We start from the raw sequence: 21,340 nt of genomic DNA, 5'->3' as shown, positions 1-21,340 counted from the left end.
CCTGTCTCTCTCCAGTGGTAACATTTACAGAAATCGTGAAGTGGAGCAAAATGTCATCACTTGTCATCATTTTATTCTATGAGATATTTGTGTAAAATTTTATCGTAATTAGTTTATGAATTCTTGAGTTATGGCCAAAAACATGTTTTTTGGGGTCATAGTGACCTATGACCTGCAAATTTTATTCAGTTCATCACTGAATCCAAGTGGACGTTTGTGCCAAATTTGAAGAAATTCCCTCAAGGTGTTCTTGAGATATAGTATTCATCAGAGTGAGAGGCACAGACTGACGGAAGGAGGGACAGATGGACAACCTGAAAACAATATTTCCAACAATCACAAATTTACCTTATGATCTGTACAGAATACAGGCCTTTGATAAAAGGTAAGATTAAAAAAAAAAAAAAAAAAAATAGCTAGTTGGAAATATTATTATCAGCAGTGAGACATTACAGTCCTCAGCGTATTAACTAGTCAGACCAATACTGGCACTCTATCCCAGTAATGGAGTCATTAGGGTCCCCTGGGTGTCGACCTGTGTAGCTGTATCTTTTGACTGATGTTGCAGCCTTTTTGTCAAAGTAAGCGATATGTTATACTTACAAATTACATGTGTGTAATAAAAAAGTCAAGGTGTTCTCATGGTTAAGCATCAACAACCTTGTTGACCATATACACCCAAGGCAGTTTGGTGTTAAAAAAACTACATTTTTTATCTTGATGGTTTGTTTACCAAACTCTCAGATCTTTGTTCTGTTGTTTTGTGTGCATTTTTACAAGGAAACATTGTGTTATTTCATTATTATATTATTTCATTTTTGTTAGGGCATTGATATATTCCAAAATCAGCTAAGCTCTTCCTATTTGCTCTTACTACATTCAAAATTTACTGTGTTTATGTGCAACAGGCTAAGCCTTGTACTCCTGCAGGGGATACGCTGTTGTTCTCTCCACAAACGCAAGACTGAGGCATGTCATACATACATGTTTTGAAGCAGCTAACATTTAACACTAGGGGCTCTAGTTTCCTGGCGCAGCGCAGGGTGGCGAACCCCGCGCAGAGCTAGTTTCGAGCAGCGCAACCCGAGGCGCGCTCAGTTTGGCAGACCGAGGTGCGTTGAGATGGGTGTGGCGGCGCAGCAGGGGGAGGTGTCAACAGATCCAGCTTGGCGCAGTGACAGTTTCGTGCCAAAAGGCTTTGCTGAAGGTGTGCTAAAAGCTCGCCAGATGAAACCAGGTCTACTGTCAGCACAGGCGGAGCACAGCCGGTGTAAGCCGAAGTTTGGCTGACCGGCGGACAGTGCGCACACGTCACCAAAACCTCACAGGCAGGTTTCCGAAATATCAGGCACATTAACAATGCAATAAATAGCCAAAAAAACACTATTCAATGCAACTATCTGCAATCAGCACATAAATGTATCTCTATATCGACTGTCCTGTCACATCTGATGTCAGATCAAAGGGGATTGGCACCGTTTGGCACCTTTGGCACGCGTAATGGAAACCCAACCTGATTTGATTAACACAGCTGCAAACTAATGAGTTCACATCCCTCTCAGCCAACCACAAACAGCCACAGCATCAGATAGGGAGTATATATTTGTAGTGACCTCCTCCCAGGCTACCTTTGCATCATCAGCCCGTGGAGGTCTGCTCACAGTTCTATATATTCGGACACTGCGAGCTTGGACCTCCCGGACCAAAACATCAGTTTCCTCCTGGGAGAAGTTTGGCCGTCTGACGCTGCTGCTCTCTTCTGCCATGGCGAATTGAGTAAACTCTCATTATGCCTTTGCGCGGCACATTTAAGGGCGAGGAGAGGGGCTCATTTGATTGGTGTGATGTGTGTAAAACCCACTCCACGCCTTCTCTCCTCCCTCTTTCCGACTTGCGCAGGTAGGAGGGACGGAGGTGTGAAAGAGGAGTAGCTGTGCCAGCACGCACGGTGGGCCAAACTTGCAAAATCCGCCTGGCCACACCCAGTTGGCGAAGCGCAGGTGTTTGTTTGCTTTCAGTAGTCCAACACCAGTAACTAACTGGTTAATTCATTAAAAAAAAAAAAAAAGACAAAAAAGAAACACAAAATGGTGTGAAATACAACAAGACTTTCCTTCCACTGGCTCAGTGAGCTGTAGTGCTGCATTTCGAAGCTCTAACCATTTAGAGGTGGTGAAATCTTAATGTTTTGTACAGTAAGTCTTGCTTTTCATTTAATTTCTTGTTGGCTTTGCTGACAGACTTCAATCAATCAATCAATCAATTTTATTTATAAAGCCCAATATCACAAATCACAATTTGCCTCACAGGGCTTTACAGCATACGACATCCCTCTGTCCTTATGACCCTCGCAGCGGATAAGGAAAAACTCCCCAAAAAAAACCCTTTAACGGGGAAAAAAAACGGTAGAAACCTCAGGAAGAGCAACTGAGGAGGGATCCCTCTTCCAGGACGGACAGACGTGCAATAGATGTCGTACAGAACAGATCAGCATAATAAATTAACAGTAATCCGCATGACACAATGAGACAGAGAGAGAGACAGAGAGAGAGATGCAGGTAATAACAGTAGCTTACAACAACATTATTGAAAGTAATAATATTATAGTTATAGTTCTGGCTACTGTGGTACAATATGTTAAAAGTATGTATTAATATCTGGCAGTATACATGTGTGACAATAGTCATATGTGTATAATAACAGTAGAAGTATGACTAATGACTAATGATGGCAGCAGCAGTAGGAAGCAGGACCACGGCAGCAGCACAACCACACACATCACGCTGTCCAGGCACCGCTGCGATATGAGTTAATCTGAGAGACAGTGGAGCACAAAGGCTCCGGAGAAGAAGCCGAGTTAGTGACATCCAGAATGGCCGAGTTAGCAAGATGCAGTAATAGAATACGAGAGAGAGAGAGAGAGAGAGAGAGAGAGAGAGAGAGTGAGAGAAGGAGAGAAGGTGCCCGGTGTATTATAGGGGGGTCCTCCGGCAGACTAGGCCTAAGTCAGCCTAACTAGGGGCTGGTACAGGGCAAGCCTGAGCCAGCCCTAACTATAAGCTTTATCAAAGAGGAAAGTCTTAAGTCTAGTCTTAAATGTGGAGATGGTATCTGCCTCCCGGACCGTAACAGCAAGATGATTCCACAGGAGAGGAGCCTGATAGCTGAAGGCTCTAGCTCCTGATCTACTTTTGGAGACTTTAGGGACCACGAGTAACCCTGCGTTCTCAGAGCGCAGTGTTCTGGTGGGATAATAGGGCACTATGAGCTCACTAAGATATGATGGAGCTTGACCATTTAGAGCTTTATAAGTTAACAGTAGGATTTTAAATTCAATTCTGGATTTTACAGGGAGCCAGTGCAGAGAAGCTAAAACAGGAGAAATATGATCTCGTTTCTTAGTTCCTGTTAGTACATGTGCTGCTGCATTCTGAATTAGCTGGAGAGTTTTTAAGGACTTACTAGAGCTACCTGATAATAGAGAGTTACAGTAATCCAGCCTAGAGGTAACAAAAGCGTGGACCAATTTTTCTGCATCTTTTCGGGTCAGGATAGGCCTAATTTTCGCAATATTATGCAGATGAAAAAATGCAGTCCGTGAGGTTTGTTTTAAATGAGAATTAAAAGACAAATCTTGATCAAATATTACTCCAAGGTTTCTTACGGTAGTGCTAGAGGCCAGAGCAATGCCATCTAGAGAAACTATGTCATCAGATAAAGAGTCTCTGAGTTGTTTGGGGCCAAGAACAATAACTTCAGTTTTGTCTGAATTTAACATCAGGAAATTGGTCCTCATCCAAGTTTTTATGTCTTTAAGGCAGTTATGGAGTTTAGTTAATCGATTACTTTCTCCTGGCTTCATCGATAAATACAACTGAGTATCATCCGCAAAACAATGGAAATTTATAGAGTGATTTCTAATGATGTTACCTAAAGGAAGCATATATAGAGTAAATAGGATTGGTCCGAGCACAGAACCTTGAGGAACTCCAAAACAAACTTTGGTACGTAAGGATGATTCATTACGAACGTCAACAAATTGAAAACGATCAGATAAATAAGATTTAAACCAGCTTAGTGCTGAACCTTTTAGGCCAATTAAGTGATCCAGTCTCTGCAGTAGAATTTGATGGTCAATTGTGTCAAACGCCGCACTAAGATCTAATAAAACAAGAACAGAGACGAGTCCTTTGTCTGAAGCAATCAGAAGGTCATTTGTAATTTTAACTAGAGCTGTCTCAGTGCTATGATGCACTCTAAATCCTGACTGAAATTCCTCAAATAAATTATTATCCTGGAGAAAATCACACAGCTGGTCTGCGACTACTTTCTCAAGGATCTTTGACATAAAGTGAAGATTAGATATTGGTCTATAGTTGGCTAACACCTCTGGATCCAGGGTGGGCTTTTTTAGTAGAGGTTTAATTACAGCTACCTTAAAAGACTGTGGTACATAGCCTGTTAATAAGGATATATTGATCATATCTAATATATGAGTGTTTAAAGGAAAGACCTCCTTAAGTAGCCTAGTTGGGATGGGGTCTAAGAGACACGTTGATGATTTAGATGAAGAAATCACTGCTGTCAATTCTTGAAGAGAAATTGGGGAGAAGCAATCTTAATATATATTAGGCCTTACAGCTGTGTTTGAGGTTAGATAGGTACTATCTGAGGACAGGAGGTCATGAATTTTGCCTCTAATAGTTAGAATTTTGTAATTAAAAAAGCTCATAAAATCATTACTGCTGAGGGCTAAAGGAATACAAGGCTCAATAGAGCTTTGACTCTCAGTCAGCCTGGCTACAGTGCTGAAAAGAAACCTGGGGTTGTTCTTGTTTTCTTCTATTAATGCTGAGTAATAGTTTACTTACGGCCAACTGCGTTAAGTTAGCACAATGTTTCTGCTCTTCAGTTGGGACAATGTTACTAACAGTCATTGCAGAATGAGTGGTGCCAAAGATGCTCTGTAACAGTTTATCAATTGCCTCTGGTGGCTCCCACCCAGCCCGGTTGGTGCACAGTGCAGTAAACTGAAGAGTAGTAAAATCAAACTTCTGGATCAACATGCATAAAAGGTTGAAAAAATTGTCGAAGGTTAACCCTACTCAATACCATAGATGGAACTACATTTACCGCCTCATGGTTGTATTCTTTCACAAACCAGTCAAGTTGCAGTTACAGTTTCTTTAGTCTGTCTAGACCCAAAGCCATGACAGGTGACAATGTTTCGAACAAAGATGTTGCTACAGAAAAGGTCTTTACTCTAAACCATGCAGCTCAGAAGATATATACAATTAGCACAGTTTCAAGGTGGACAGGCAAGATAAGTGTCACCAATTCAACATCTGACCAAAGGTCTCCCATTCTCTCTCTGAAATATTATGTTGAATAATGGCCAGGAAAGTGTTCTTGCAAAACATTATGATGTCACAGTGAAGCTGACCTTTGACCTTTTGGATTAAAAATCTCTTCAATGTGTGATTTTATCCTATTAGACATTTGTGAAAAATTCTGTCATAATAAGTGTAAGAATTCTTAAGTTATGGCCAAAAACATGTTTTGTGAGGCAATAGTGGCCCTGACATTTGACCATCACGTTTTAATTAGGCCATCCTTGAATCCAGGTGGATATTTGTACCAAAAATATGAAATAATTCCCTCAAAGTGTTCTTGAGATATAGTGTTCATAAAAATTAGACAAATGAGGTGACAGTGACCCTGACCTTTGACTACTAAAATCTAATCAGTTCATCGATTAGTCCAAGTGGACGTTTGTGCCGAATTTGAAGATATTTCCTCAAGGCATTCCTGAGATATTGCATTCACAGAAAAAGCATGGACGGATGGACAATCCAAAAACATAATGACCCCAGCCACAGCACCTAGCTCAGTAAGTAACTAAAAGGAGTCAGTTTTCTTTTGGCATGCTGATTTGATATATGATATCTACTGTGATTAATTCTGAAACCTGTTAATGCACCACTCAGCTGAGATGCAGTAAGACAGAAACTGGAGAGCTGGAGAGAAACATACAAACACAGGAGCTCAAAATATCATCAAGGGCACAAGTGATGGTGGTGCCAACATCTTTCCAACCACATGAGTTGACAACAAAAAGTCTTCACACACCACAGAGCCACCAACAAATATTAAATTTCCACTCCATGTGACTTTTGTTTACAGGGCTGGCCATAATGGCTGTTGCCAGGACAGGGCTGTTGACATCCTATCAGGTTTCACTGCCCCACTCATCCATGGCTGGAATGCTAATGGGCTTAGAGGAGACTAGATAATGACTAGGCCTAAATAAAGAAACTCTCCATGATCAAACACAGTCCTCTCCCCCACTACATTGAACAGACATTTTCATTAGTGGTGGACAACATGAGCACATTAGCACTTAGAATTATACATTCTGTGGATTGTTTGCTCAAGAGACAGCACCATTGGGCTCACTTAACAGGCAAAAATATATGACTGTGTGTAATGTAAACAATGTCCCTAGTAGTGATGAAACCCACAGAGAAGTATCATCCTGCTGAGCATCTTAGCTTCTTTCAGCTCATTATGTTAGTGTTAGGTTTTGCTAACATGTTAGAAATAACAACTTCAGAGGTGATAAATGGCAAAAAATCACTCATTGCTAAAAATCACTTTTTTCTGAACCTGTGCACTTGGCTGTTGGAAAAAAGTATAACAATGCTGTCGCTTATTATCCATGGCACATTTTGTATTTCCAATTACAATTGGACTCTGCTGTTGAGAAAATAAATAAAACTTCCAGAGCTGACCTGTTTGAAGGTGCTAGAAATAAAAACAAAAAAGAAGTTCCTCTATTTATCACAAAGTATTCCCGTTGTGCTGAAAGGATCAAACCGATCTTGCATAAATACTGGCACATTTTAAAGTCTGATCCTCTTCTAACAAATGTCTTTAATGATCCCCCTAGAGTTGTCTTTTCAAGAGGTAGAAACCTGAGAGATGCATTAGTCCATTCAGACTTACCTCCTCTAGAAATTTTGCCACAACGCACTCTTGCTCCTGTCGCAGATGGTAACTATAGATGTGGTGCCTGTGCACAGTGCAACAGTACTTATAAATGTAGAGATTTCAAACACCCTCATTCAGGTCAGAAGATCCCTATTAAAGGTGTTATTTCCTGCGCCACTAAAGGTGTTATTTATATTGTTTTTTGTCCTTGTGGCCAATATTATGTGGGTAAAACCAAGCATGCCCTTAAGACATGTATAGCTGAACACCATAGCTCCATAAGATAAGTAAAAACATGACCTATCCTGTTGCAGCACACTTTATTGAGGCTGGACATCCTATATCTGCTCTGCGTTATATAGGGATTGAAAAAGTATATTTTCCTAGAAGAGGGGGTGATTTCGATCTTCTTTTGTTGAAAAGAGAAGCTTTCTGGATCTATACTTTAAATACTTTAAATACTTGCTCCCAGTTGCCTTAATGTTGAGTTTGACCTTAAACTTTTTCTTTGACTCTAGGAGGCCGTTTACACGTACACGGTGATTTTGATAAACGGAGACATCTTCCTTCGTTTGTGCCCTTCGTTTACACGCAAACGGAGATTTCTCCTCTGAAAACGAGTCTTTCTAAAAACTCTGGCCAGAGTGGAGATTTTGGAAAACTCCGGTTGCGCGTTTGCATGTAAACTGAGATAAACGGAGATAAACGGAGTTATAGGCAGCCGACGTCACAGTACGCGCCGGAACTTGCGCCTGTGTCAAAAGTGCGACCTATGTTGCTATGGTGACAATGGATACATGGAAGGCTTGAGCCTCTCGTTACACTGCCACCTACAGGTTTGGCATGCTCTTGTGTATATATACACGGGTAAGTGTAAACGAAGATCTTTTTGAAAACGGAGATGGTGAAATGTCCGTTTATGAAAATAGCCGGCGACGTGTAAACGGCCTCTAGATTGTCCTATGTCTTGTAGGCATTGTGATGCATTTTCTAATCCTTAATCCTTCTTAAACATTTTTCCAAAATTCCTAAAATTTAACTTTTTTCTATTTCAATTATCTACCATTACTATTCTAAGTAGATTTTTTCTAAATTCATTTTTTTTCCTAAAAATTCTTTTTCTAAAATTGTATTCAAAATTTAACATTTTTCTACTAAATCATTAACAATTGTGTTTCATATATCTAGATGCCTTTTTTCAAAGTCCTAATAATTGTTTTGAAAACAGGGGTATTCTGTTCTTTTCCACTTTAAGTGGTGTTTAAATGCATTTTTCTCTTCCTGATTTAGTTGTATTTAAAATAATGATACTTTTTATTGTCTACTACTTTTTGATAACTGAAAAGAATGTAACTGTTTTTGAATTGTACTTTTGAATTGTCTATATTCTGTCTTTTTTAGTCTTTAAAATTTTACTTGAATGGAAATTGAGCCTTGATCTTATTGTGCTTTTTTCCTGTCTCATCTGTGTGGCAATTTGTGTTGATTGTCGGCTCCTCCCATGGCATGTGCCTGTAATTGAAGACACTCCCTCTCATCATAGAGCTCACCTGTGTGTTCTATAAAATGTTTGGTAGCTCAGTGTCTTGTAAAACCCTGATAAAGACGGTCTAGTCGAAACGTTGGTACTTGAATAAAAGAAAATATTTTTGCATCGAGTCTTAGAGTGTGCGCCTGACATCTTTTTTCACATTTTGTATTTCCAACATAAATGTATATCTGAAAATATTTATACACTCAATTTTCACTTCATTACACTTTGACTTGTCATAGTAGGAAAAGCATGGTTGTAACCAATAACATTAACAACAGCTCCATTTTTGTAGCTCAATAAGTAAAGCCATTGAAGAAGCATGCATGTTAGAACTCAGAAATGAAATGAAGTCATCGTCAAATATTTAAAATTCTTATGTTGTGTCTGGGCCCCTGCTCTCAAGCCTCAGATAGCTTATCAGAGTGTCCCATGTCTTATGACTGAATTTTAACTGTTTTGTGGACAAACTTTGTGAATTGAATAGCCAAATAACAGTCTTAACAGTAATTTGTATGACTTTATATCATACGTCCTAAGACAGGTTTGTAGGGGAGCCTCCCAGCAGGTGTTATTGTGTTTTATGTTGTCTTACAATGCATTCTCACACTTCCATCAAAATGTACCATGTATCAAAAAAGAAAAAAATAACTCCATATTGTGCCACCATTTGTAGTGTGTGAGTGTGGGGGTTGTGAATGATGTTATGTGATCTGTTTCCTACCTGATTGCAGGTGCTGATGTCCACTCCCCCTTTCAGATACTCCAAAACCTTTTCAATGTTCCCTGCTCTTGCTGCTCGCAGGAAACTGGTGTTACTGTCCGACTGGAAAAGATACAGGAAAAAAAAAATAAATAAAAAGTTAAAAAAAAAAAAAAATGTAATGTAATTCCAGTAATGGAATTGTTGGTAGGGATGCATGATATTGGATTTTTTGCTGATATCCAATATGCTGACATGTAACAACTCATTTGACCGCTAACCGATACCAATATCTATGTCCACTCTTTTCCCCACCTAATTTTAGTGATCATCAAGTGTCCTCTGTAGTGGAATGAACCTCATATTATGCATTCATACTCTTATCATGATAGACGATAGAGCAGATGGAGACATGAAATACAATACTTTTCAATGTATGTGATATTCATTCATTGTGCACAATCCGAAAAACCATGTTGGCCAATTCTAATAGTTCATTTTAAAGCTAATATCACTTAGATATATAGATTATATATAGATGATGTGCCAATATTATCATGCATCCCTAGCCGTTGGCAGTTTGCTACCATGATTAACCACTGGCTGATCATAGACAGTCAATGCGACTAAGTGGCTTACTGCTGCTTCCACTATCTCAGCAGAAGTTGCACCTATAATCATTTCTACAATAGCGCTGTAAGGAATAACGTGGTTAGGTGCTATACTTTGCTATCATGCAAAGTATAGCACCTTATCATGCTATCATGGTGCTATACTTTACCATGATACTGCAACATTTTCTGAGACAATTATCATACCGTGACAATCTCATAGCGTTGCAACTCTGGTCACAACTATACTGTGTAAAAGTAGAAACTGCCAATAGAGTGTTGCTACAGTCATTCTCTGGCTGCAGTGATGATGCAGAGATGCCAAGAGCACAAATGTGGAAGACACAGAAACACTCAGTGTGTGTACATGCACAGTTGAGTGGAGCTACGGTTATAGCTCCATTAGGCCATTTAATCAAACTACTGTCCTTGTCTCAGTATACAAGCATGGGAAGGGAATCATTTTATTGACGAAGTATGTCCGACTCTGCTACGATAGGTGTCGATATGCCCCCTTTCAGCTTGTTAGTATTGGACCTTTTTCCGGTTGACCTTTTATGTCACAGACCGAACAATCAAAAAACAAGTTAGCTAGTGGCAAACTGGTACCATGGTGGTCAACTTTACAGCTCTGTACATTTTGTACGTGCTGTACGCTTTACTTTTTCTTTTTTTCCCCCCTCTTCTTCTGTTACGCATTTAATGCTATTTCATTTCTGGGTTAAAACCCGGGGTGAAAACTGTGGAGCATGGGCAGAGCGCCTAGGCCAGTTTGGTTCTGATTGACTGTATACATGCAGGAGGAATTCAACTCCCAATCGCATTTTCTAAGTGTGTTAGTCTAACTTTAAGAAATTTGATTTAGTATGATTTCAGTGGGACTCTGTTGACATGTATTTCAAAAGTCTGTTTTTTGTCAGACTAACACAATAAATCCATTTTCTCTAATGTCATGTAAACATAGTGACTAACCAATCAGAACAGACTAAGCTTTTTCAGAAGGGGGGCTTAAGAAGACAGGTGCTATAAATGGAGCATTTCAGACAGAGCCTGCACACAGATATATTCAGGCAGACAGTATGTGACAAATAACATGCTTTAAAACAAAACATTTTTGTTTTTCAAAACATTAAAACATGTAACCGTGTTCTAATAGAAACCCAAAATACAAGCATGAGCCTAAATGAGCATAACATGAGACCTTTAACATTGAATGTAAACATAAATTACCGTATGTTTGTTAACAAGAAAACCCTGCAGGGACCCTTTAACTGTGACTTTTGCTCTACTGGCAGTTGTTGTATGCCATGGCATACTGGATCTAATCTTATGTATGTATGTATGCTGTTTGTAATTTGTCACTCTATGAAGGAGTTTGAATTGCTTTTGTATGAGACTGTGCTCTAAAAACTGGTACATAATTATGTATTCTAGTGGCTTGTGCAGATCTTTTTATTTTTTAATTTTCTGTAAAGGACGAAAGACAAATTGGCATTCAACAGAATTGCTCAATAAATCATTATCAGCAATGATTATGCAGCCATAATCATGAGGATACGGTTTCCTTAGTGCATAATAATGTTTATGTTGGGCGTTTGGGAAGGACATGTCCCCTGTTTGTTTTTGGATGCTGAGTGAGCTGCAGTTGGAAACAGACCAGGACTGTAAGGTGGCAGAATGATTCAGCATTTTTTTCTCCTGGTGCTTTGACTAAAGCTAAATCCTGGCTCACATACAGTTTGTTTAAAGCTCCTGGTTCTCTGCTCCTCCTGTGGAAAAACACTGTGTGGTGCTTATTTTTACTGCATTTAAACTGTGTTACTCCTTCCAACATGGGGTCAAAGGTCAGATTTAGAGACTGTAGCACAACAACTGGAGGATGGTGGGGACTCACTGTCTTATCCATGGATGCTTCGGCAGATATTCTGTTTTGTTTTATCTTAGCTGTGTAATACTCACAGACTGCAGCACTGATGATGTATAAAATGAGCAGTGACACTGCAGCACTGATGCCTACCTCACACACGTACATTTAGTCCTGCTCTGATGTTTCTGGCTGACCTGCAGTCAGCTGCTGTTTGACTGCTGCAGAGAACTGCATTGCATCACTCAAATTCACAGCTACTGGAGCTTTCTGCAATATTGCCACGATCACCTCCAAGGACAGTACTCATCTGTTAGTCCACAATCTACGCATAAGTTTTCAAGTTTGTATTACAGCTTACTATTCATCCCAATACACCACAAAAGTCAACTGGCAGAGACTTGAAGCCTCTCAGAGATACATGATGCAACTGCATGTATATAACTATATCAGTCCCTCCAGGATCTCACAGCAAAAAAAAACTTTAATTTGCATCCTAAAACCCTTGAATTTGTGGCCAATTTTGTCCAAAATTGCAGTAAAAATTGCAGCATTTTTATGTGGATTTTTTGCGGGAAATTGTGGCAAATGACAAAAATTGCGGCAAATGACAAAAGGAGAAAAAAAAAATGTTTTTTTTTAAAACTACTTCCTCCAAAAAAATAAGTCATGTAATCACTTGCAATAATAATCATACTAAATATTACAAAAATAGCTGCAAATGTTATTTATAGTTCTCTTCTTTAACTTTATTTAATTAGTTTCAAAACATGGACTCCAATAATGTTGCAAAAAATCCTGAGTGAATATTGTAGCTCTCAAACCAGGCAATGTGACTGTAAAACAACATGTAAGCTAGATCTTCTGTAAACATAACATTTTAATAAATTCAACACATATCGTATGCATTTAAACAGTGCAAATTCTTATGTCAATACAGAGCGTTTCTCCATACTGCAATGCCATTAGTGCAATTTGATGACGTGTCTGATGACGTTTAAAATGACGTTGCATGCGTGATGACTTCCGGTCAGCCGGAAAATGTGGAAAAATGAGGAAAAAATCACGGGACTTTTGAAAAATTGCAAGCCCCCTGCAAATATTGCAGACTTTCATTTTATTTGCGTCAATTTTCTGGAGGGATCTCCATATACATGCAGTGAAAGGCTCAGGCATATGAGGGCAGGGGTGAAACTAGAATTATCAGTTGTAGGCCTCCATGCACCAGTCAAGTTTCTCTTACAGTTTACATCCATGTCTGTGAAAACATGGATGCTTCATACACATCTTCCCCCCGGCAACACAGAGGATCAATACAATCAGTACAGTTTCAAGACTAGTGTCACCAATTCAGTATCTGACCAAATGTTTCCCTCTTCTCTTCCTGACATATGATGTTGAGTTATGGGCAAAAAAGTGTTGTATGCAGAACATTATGATGTCACAGGTCAGTTAACCTTTGACCTTTTGGAAATAAAATGTCATCACTTCAATATTTTATCCTATTAGACATTTGTGTAATCTTTTGTCATATTTAACATAAGAATTCTTGAGTTATGGCCAAAAACATTTTTTGTGGGGTCACACTGACCTTAGTCTCACTCACCAGACCTTTCTCAAGAAAAGAAAGGTCTGGCTGGGCCGACTCTCACTTTAAGATTGGAGAAAAAAACGCCCGGCTGCTTGTATTTCTTTCAACCAATCACAATCGTTCTTGGCGGTGCCACAGCAACGGTGCGCTTGCAAAAATATTGCTGGGGGGAAACAGGTTTTGGTGTAACACGCCCACAAAAATATTGCCTACAGGACGCGAACCATGGCAGAAAAATGGCTACATCCCCGCAAGATCAAACACTGAAAAAGTTAGTAAAGGACGTGTTGAAAACTGCAGGGGACTTCAGCGGGTGGCTCGTTCCGCCCAATGAGAGGCTGATCTTTGCAGCGAACTTCCACCCACTCAGACTACACTGACCTTGACCTTTGACCACCAAATTCTAATCAGTTTATACTTCAGTCCAAGTGGACATTTGTGTCAAATTTTAAGAAATTCCCCTAAGCTGTTCTTGAGATCACAAGAGTGACACAGACACAGACAAAGTCACAGTGACCTTGACTTTTGACTTTTGACCACCAAACTCTAATCAGTTCATCTCTGAGTCCATGTGAACGTTTGTAACAAATTTGAAAAAAATTCCCTCAAGGTGTTCTTGAGTTCAAGGCATTCCTGAGATATTGCATTCATGAGAATGGGAAAGACAAGGTCATAGTGACCTTAACCTTTGACCACCAAAATCTGATCAGTTCATTGTTGAATCCAAATGGACATTTTTGCCAAATTTGAAGAAATGTCCTCAAGACATTTGTGAGATATTGCATATAAAAGGATGAGACAGACGCAAGGTCACAGTGACCTTGACCTTTGACCTATGACCACCAAAAATGAATCACGTCCAAGGGAATGTCTATACCAAATTTGAAAAAAAAACATCCCTTGAGGTGCTCTTGAGATATTGTGTTCATGTTCATTGGACTTATGGCCGTATGTATGGACAACCCGAAAACATAATGCCTCCAGCTACGGCTATCGCCAGCACAGTGGCATAAGAAAAACAGAAAGTCCACATGGCACATGGCCTGTACTTAAGCCTGGAAAGCGTTGTTCATCCAGCCTCATACATATTCTTACAGGGTCAGCATTGTTTCTAGCAGCACTGCACAAAGCAGCCATTCCCACAATCATGCCTGTGTGATAATATCCTCACATTCTCTCCAAAGCTGCAGCATCACATTATGCAAGACCTTGCCCTAATCATCGTCCTGCAACTGACCGGTTGCTATAGTGACACTTAGACCAACAGGACTCTGAGACAAGTGGGGCTTTTGAATGGAAAACACTTATCATTGAGGAGAAAGGGAGAATTGTGGCAGCCAGCTTCCTACAGAAATTGTTTCATAACTCCTGGTTATAAGGAGCTTAGTCAGTTTGTCACTCTCTTTAATGGGGAACTGCTTTGAATGTGCTGTGCATATCAGAAAAGTGATTTAAGAGGCCTACAGTTTCATGAAGGTCATGTTTGGGTGAGTCATAAATAGGCATAGAAATAAAGAATAAAAGTCAATAAAGGAACATTAGTCAGGCATGAAGGTCACCGCTTTTCTGCTTCTTTCACCATACTTAAACAAGTATACTGTCAAAAGGAGTTAGGCAGTAGAAATAAAGATAAATATCTCTAACAACACTGACTACACCATGTGTATCTTTATATATAATCATATCGTATGCGTCCTTTCTATAACATTCTGTTCCTGCTTTTGTTTCAGCTCGTGCCTAGACACATTACTTCATGACTTAATGAAACCTACCAAGCATGACAAAGCCCAGTGCTGAAGCTTCTCCTCCATCACATTATATCACACCTTCATTTACAAAGTAACCGTCTCTTATCAGTGAAGCGCAAAGAGCTTTATCAATAATGCAAACCGATCCCCCAACACCCCTACACACACACTGTGATAGACCAGAGCCCAGGCTGGGAGCATCCTCGCCCCTCCCAGTTACCACAGAGACAAGCACTGCCCTCTCCAGAGGTAACCATGACAACAAGGCTCTGGCTGTCAGCAGAGCCAGGAAAGTAGGCACAGAAAACATGAAGGGCATCGCTTCCTTTAGAGCTGTCTATCAGCACAGCAGTATGCTATGGCATCACGTGAGACATGCCAGATCTTTAGCTGTCTGGGTGTGTTTGAGTGTATCAAGTCTGGACAATTTCAAAGGCAAACAAACACAGACACACACAGACACACAGACACAGAAACACAGACAGACACACGCACGCACGCACACACACACACACACACACACACACACACACACACCTCTAGTGTTAATAAAGCAGCAACCTCCAGGGCTAAAAAGTAAAGCCAACACAGAAGTGCCAAAAATTGCAGTTCCCCTAATGTCCACTTGAGGCTGGCTCCAAGAGTGAGTAAATCCCCATATAGACCGTTTCAAACTGGACAACATAAACATTCTAAATGGGTCCCTTTGTATTTCCTGTTTGAATTTATGTTAATGAAGAAGCTGACAGGAAGTAACAGGGACCAAAGCTGTTGCCCTAGCAACAGAATAGCAATGAAACGGTCCATACCCCCATATTAAAATACCCAACTTTACTGCAGAAATAAACATGTTTACAGCCTGGAACAAAAACAGTTTTGGTCTTTATAGGCCCGTTTCCACTGAAGAAGTTCCTGGTACTATTTGGGGGGCAGGAACTACTACAGGAACGTCCTCTCGCTCGGCCCTCTCAACCACCGTGTCTCCACTGAGAGAGCGGAGTAGGAGGAAGGTTCCTGTAAAGTTACGGGCTCTGGATGTGACGTAATCGTTGCGCGACCATTTACCGGGGCGATGTAGGGACGCCGTTAGCTGATAGCCCTTAGCGGTGTCTGTAATAACTCACTAAATGGCCCGTGAAAAAAAAAAATTCCAGCGGATGTCTTAGTTACAACATGATTGAGCTAACTGGAGTAGTTTCATGTCGTATCCGACAACGGGAGGTTTTTAACAGATGACATCCTGATGTTAGCCTGCTGTTAGCTGCCCCTGTCAGCGGCAGCCACTGATGCTTTCTAGACATCGTGATTTCCCAAAACTGAATAAATACCACACATAGCAACACAAAACTGCTTTGCTAGCTCAATCATGTTGTAACTAAGATATCCGCTGGAAAGAATATTTTTTTCACGGGCCATTTAGTGAGTTTTTTTTACATGGCGGCGAAAGCTATATGAACGAGCTAATCCTCGCCTGCTGAGTTTTAAAAATGCCAACTATTTTGTTGCTTTCTGTTGACATCACATCCCTCCTTGAGTATATCCAATCAGCACCAAGTAATCCCCAAGCCCCAGCCGGGAGTCTTTCGGGGCCGTTCTGAGTACCTACCCCGAGGCAGGGACTTGTTTAGCCCCCGTAAAAGTTCCGGAACTCTGTCCTTCGGGGGTGGTTCCTGCGGTGGAGACACGCACCAACGGCCCCGTAAAATTACCCCGAAGTTCCTGCGGTGGAAACGGGCCTAAATAGGTAATTTCCTCATTCATAACAATTGTACAGGGGTAATATTTATATAACTCACCTGCTAAAATGTTATTATATTATTATGCATAAACAAGGGCGTGACAGATGGGTGCTGTCTGTTGGCAAGTCGCTACTACAGCAATAATGCTGGTTAGGTAACATAACCATGGGGTAACCCCGGTTTCACAGAGAATAGGTGTAGCCATAGCTGTCACTATTTAAGTGTATTTTTAGTTCATGAAAGTTAATTATAAGGTTTAGGTTTAGTGTTTGGTTGTACAAAAAGACCCTCTAATGCCCACTTCAGACCAATGTTTGGGATGAGATGAAAGCGTTTCAGAACATTGCAGAGAAAAGCTGCAGCGGTGCGAACTGGCCGGTCTGAGCTCGACTCCAGCTGGCTGATGATGTCATCTCCAACTCAGCTGGTCAAAGTAGGTTTTAGAGTGTAAAGCATATCATCTGTTTTAACAGCGAAACGCTTGGTGGTCAAGTCTGCTGGTCAAGTCAAAATGACTGACATGGTGTGCCGGTGTTGAACGATGGGTCACTGCTGCTGTTCAATGTATGTATTTATACCCCCCCCCCCACACACACACACACACACGTTCCCACTGACTGATTAATTGGTACTGGTTATTTATATTATTGTGATGTATTTATTATGACTACAGTCCATCTGATGCTAGTTTTGTTTCTGTTTTTCATCGTTTCATCACTACTAGCTGCGAGGGTCGTAAGGACAGAGGGATATCGTATGCTGTAAAGCCCTGTGAGGCAAATTTGTGATTTGTGATACTGGGCTTTATAAATAAAACTGAAATTGAAATTACTACAGTAGTAGTGACATCGGTGTGGTCTGTCAGTTGTTGTTTTTTTAAAGATATTTTTTGGGCATTTTTGCCACAGGCTGGAGTCGAACCCGGGCCACTGTGGCAACAGCCTTGTACATGGGGCGCCTGCTCTATCCACTAAGCCTCCGACGCCACAAATGTCAGGTTTTTAGAACCTTGCAGAACAGTTTATTGCAAATAGTTACCTGTTTCAACTTGTCTTGTTGCTCATCTTTGGTCTGAACTGGGCTGAAGGAGTCAGATATTTAGTTTTTCTGTACATTTTAATTTTAATTTGTTTTAAGCCTGGTGCGGCACGGTGGTGTGGTGGTTAGCACTGTCGCCTCACAGCAAGAGGGTTGCTGGTTCAATCCCAGGTGTGGGAGCTCCTCTGTGCAGAACCTGCATGTTCTCCCCGTGTCAGTGTGGGCTCTCTCCAGGCACCCTGGCTTCCTCCCACAGTCCAAAGACATGCAGACTGGGGACTAGGTTAATTGATAACTCTAAATTGCCCGTAGGTGTGAATGTGAGCGTGAATGGTTGTTTGTCTCTATGTGTCAGCCCTGCAATAATCTGGCGACCTGTCCAGGGTGTACCCTGCCTCTCGCCCAATGTCAGCTGGGATAGGCTCCAGCCCCTCCGTGACCCTCAAGAGGATGAAGTGGTTAGAAGATGAATGAATGAATGAATGAATGAATGTTTTAAGCCTGTTTTTTTTCACTCACAAAAATGAGCATTATCACGGTTAGCTGCAAATGCAACATGCTAACCAAGCTAGCAGCTAGCATTAGCATTCAAATAGAGACACTTCTGGCTCCAAAAATCCAAGATGCAGCACATGAGCTTGGTTAAGCTCATGTGCTGCATCTTGGATTTTTTTTTACAATAGATTTAACTCATGGTACATGTAGGCTACTGACATTCAACCAAGTCTCATCATGGCCACCATCCTGAGCACTTAGGCTATGCCAATTCTTGGTTTTGCATTTAAGCATAAAAGATCATTCTTAGTTTAAGTGAGAAAGGTTTGACAAAGTAATCTTAAGGTCCATGACGGCCATTTAGTGTGATTGGAAGATGTAGAAAAGGCTAGTAACCTAAGTAAATCAAACAAATTTTCTCAAACTAACTAAGGTCAAGAATTACTTTTCATGCTCAAATCTAATAGACCCTTTCCATGACAGACATTTTGACCCATTCCCTCAATAAGTTATTAAGTGCATCTGTGCTTTCCCTGCAATATGTTAAAACAGCTGCCTTAAAAAGGCCTTCAACACTTCTTTTGGTCTCACCCCAAGCTAATCACACAAGTTCTTGTCAGACTTTTTAAGTGCTTCTCAGGAGTATTTAACTGTGATAATACACCCATGCACTGCCATCTTGGGCGGAACCTAATATCTATTGGCTCTGTCCCACTTGCAACAAAGACAATACACTATGGCGTGGTTGTGGGGAAAAATGAATACTGTAATTCAGAAATGGCAGTTAATGTAATATAATGACTAATGGCAGTGGGAGTCAAATGGAGGTCTGGAAGATCAAGAACACTTTCCGAGAGTGCTGCTTGTAGGATCATTAGAAAGGCAAATCAAAACCCCCGTTTGACTGCAAAAGACCTGCAGGAAGATTTATCAGACTCTGGAGTGGTGGTGCACTGTTCCACTGTGCAGTGACAGCTGCACAGTAGAACAGTGCACCATCAGCCCTGTGGACTGATGGCGTTAAAATAAAAGTTTTTGGACACAATGAGCAAAGGTATGTTTGGAGAAAAAAGGGTGCAGAATTTCATGAAAATAACACCTGTCCAACTGTTAAACATGGGGTTAGATTGATCATGCTTTGGGCTTGTGTTGCAGCCAGTGGAACGGGAACATTTCACAGGTAGATGGAAGAGTGGATTAAATAATTAATGAATTAAATTATTATGATTTAAAAGAGAGGGTGGCTTCTACAACAGGACAATGATCCTAAAACACCTTAAAAACCACAATGGACTACCTCAAGAGGATTAAGCTGGTTTTGCCATGGCCCTCACATTCCCCCGACCTAAACACAATTAAAAATCTGTGGATATAACTCAAAAAAAACCAAACAAAAAAAAAAACAGTGCATCCAAGACAACCCAATAATCTGACAGAGCTAGAAGCTTTTTGCAGGAAGAATACGTGAAAATCCCCCAAACAAGAATTGAAAGACCCTTGGCTGGCTACAAAAAGCATTTAGAAGCTGTGAAACTTGCCAAAGGGGGTGCTACTAGGCACTTATCATGCAAGGTGTCCAAACTTTTGCTTCAGGTTCGTTTCCTTTTTTATCTTTTTGAAAGTGGAAAACGATTGAATCAAAATCTTGTTTGAAATATTGAAGAAATGTGTCATCTTTAACTTTTGGAGATCTAGTCATCTTCTACTTACTTAACTACTCACAGTAAAGGGAATTTTGACAATGGGTGCCCAAACTTATGCATGCCACTGTATGTACTAGTGGATGGAAGTGTTAGCTTGGACCTATAAGAACAAGAGTAAGAGCATAATCACACACAGAGGTAGTAACTATGCCCTTGTTTACTTGATGGAGGAAGCACATTCTATTCCTAGCTGTCAGAATGGAATAACAGTATCTCTGTTTACTAGCAACGGCACTTCTGTGGCTGGCTCTGTTTGTGTGTGTGGTTCAGATATTAATATGAGCTCCTTTGGGTTATTCTGCACAAATTAGTCCATGAACATACCCACAGTTTTGAGATAACAAAAGCACTTCAATCAGTGAATCAAATAATCATTACAACCAGTACTCAAGTTGTAAAAAAAAAAAAAAATCAGGGGGATGGTGGATTTTATCACATGGGGACATAATTTGTGCTGATGACAGCGCAGAGGGTCTGCCATAGCACCACTGCTCTTACATAGTTAGGGTCAAATGCAGAGGACAAGTGCAAAATCATTTCTTCTTCTTCTACTTGGGTCAACCGATGATACTAATAATAATCAAAATCAATTTTGCTTTTAGAATATTAAATTATAGTGTATTTTTTAAAAAAAAAAAAAAAGCAGTTAGTGGTATATGAGCAAAACTGGTATAAAAGGGTTAATTTTTAATTGTGATTAATTAAATCATATAAATTAAACAAGAACCCCTTCATGAAAAAAACATGAAAAAGAAATTGGGAAAAATGTTGATCTTTATTGATACAAATACAAATATTGTAGGTTAAAATTCCCAACTGGGCATGGAGTGCAAATTGAAACTTAAAATATAAAAATATATTAAAAATACAAATAATACTCTCTGGAATCTGGCAATATAAGAACCATGATGCTGGGACATTCTGTCACTTCACAGTTGTCCAAAACATGTGGTTTGTGCCAGGCGGACATGATTGCCAGTATTTTTTCTTTATTGCAAGAAATTCCATTGACTCATTCACAAGTCAAAAATGTGGTTTATCTAGGGATGTCTCGATCTTATATTCGGATTGGTATTGGCTGCCGATATTAGCAAAAAACGTGCATCGGATCGGACGGCATGGAAAAATGCCGATCCAAGAACTCCGATCTCAGTTTTTCATGGACTCCGATCCCAGCCCAGCGCTCCGCGATTCAAGCAGTCCATTCCAGTGATCTGCTCCAGCACTTACTATCAATCCACCAGGCCAGCATGCAGACACACAGGAAACAGCAGCACCAGGCTGGCACTGACACTACAAAAATAACTGAAAAGGAAAGGCTGCATTG

General features: G+C 40.3%; 1 protein-coding gene across 7 annotated transcripts in view; it reads right to left on the bottom strand.

Annotated features, from left to right (window-relative positions):
- The window catches only part of ank2b (ankyrin 2b, neuronal), a 423,224-nt gene that overhangs the window by 140,902 nt on the left and 260,982 nt on the right, over nt 1-21,340 (bottom strand). For all 7 annotated transcript variants that reach the window (XM_078164851.1, XM_078164850.1, XM_078164848.1 and 4 more), the window contains exon 2: nt 9,246-9,347. In XM_078164851.1, the coding sequence (XP_078020977.1) occupies nt 9,246-9,347 (102 nt within the window). The remainder of the gene's footprint in view (nt 1-9,245; nt 9,348-21,340) is intronic.

This window comes from Epinephelus lanceolatus, chromosome 22, assembly GCF_041903045.1.
Source record: "Epinephelus lanceolatus isolate andai-2023 chromosome 22, ASM4190304v1, whole genome shotgun sequence".
NCBI classification, from domain to species: Eukaryota; Metazoa; Chordata; class Actinopteri; order Perciformes; family Serranidae; genus Epinephelus; species Epinephelus lanceolatus.
This window is presented reverse-complemented; position numbering and strand designations above follow the sequence as displayed.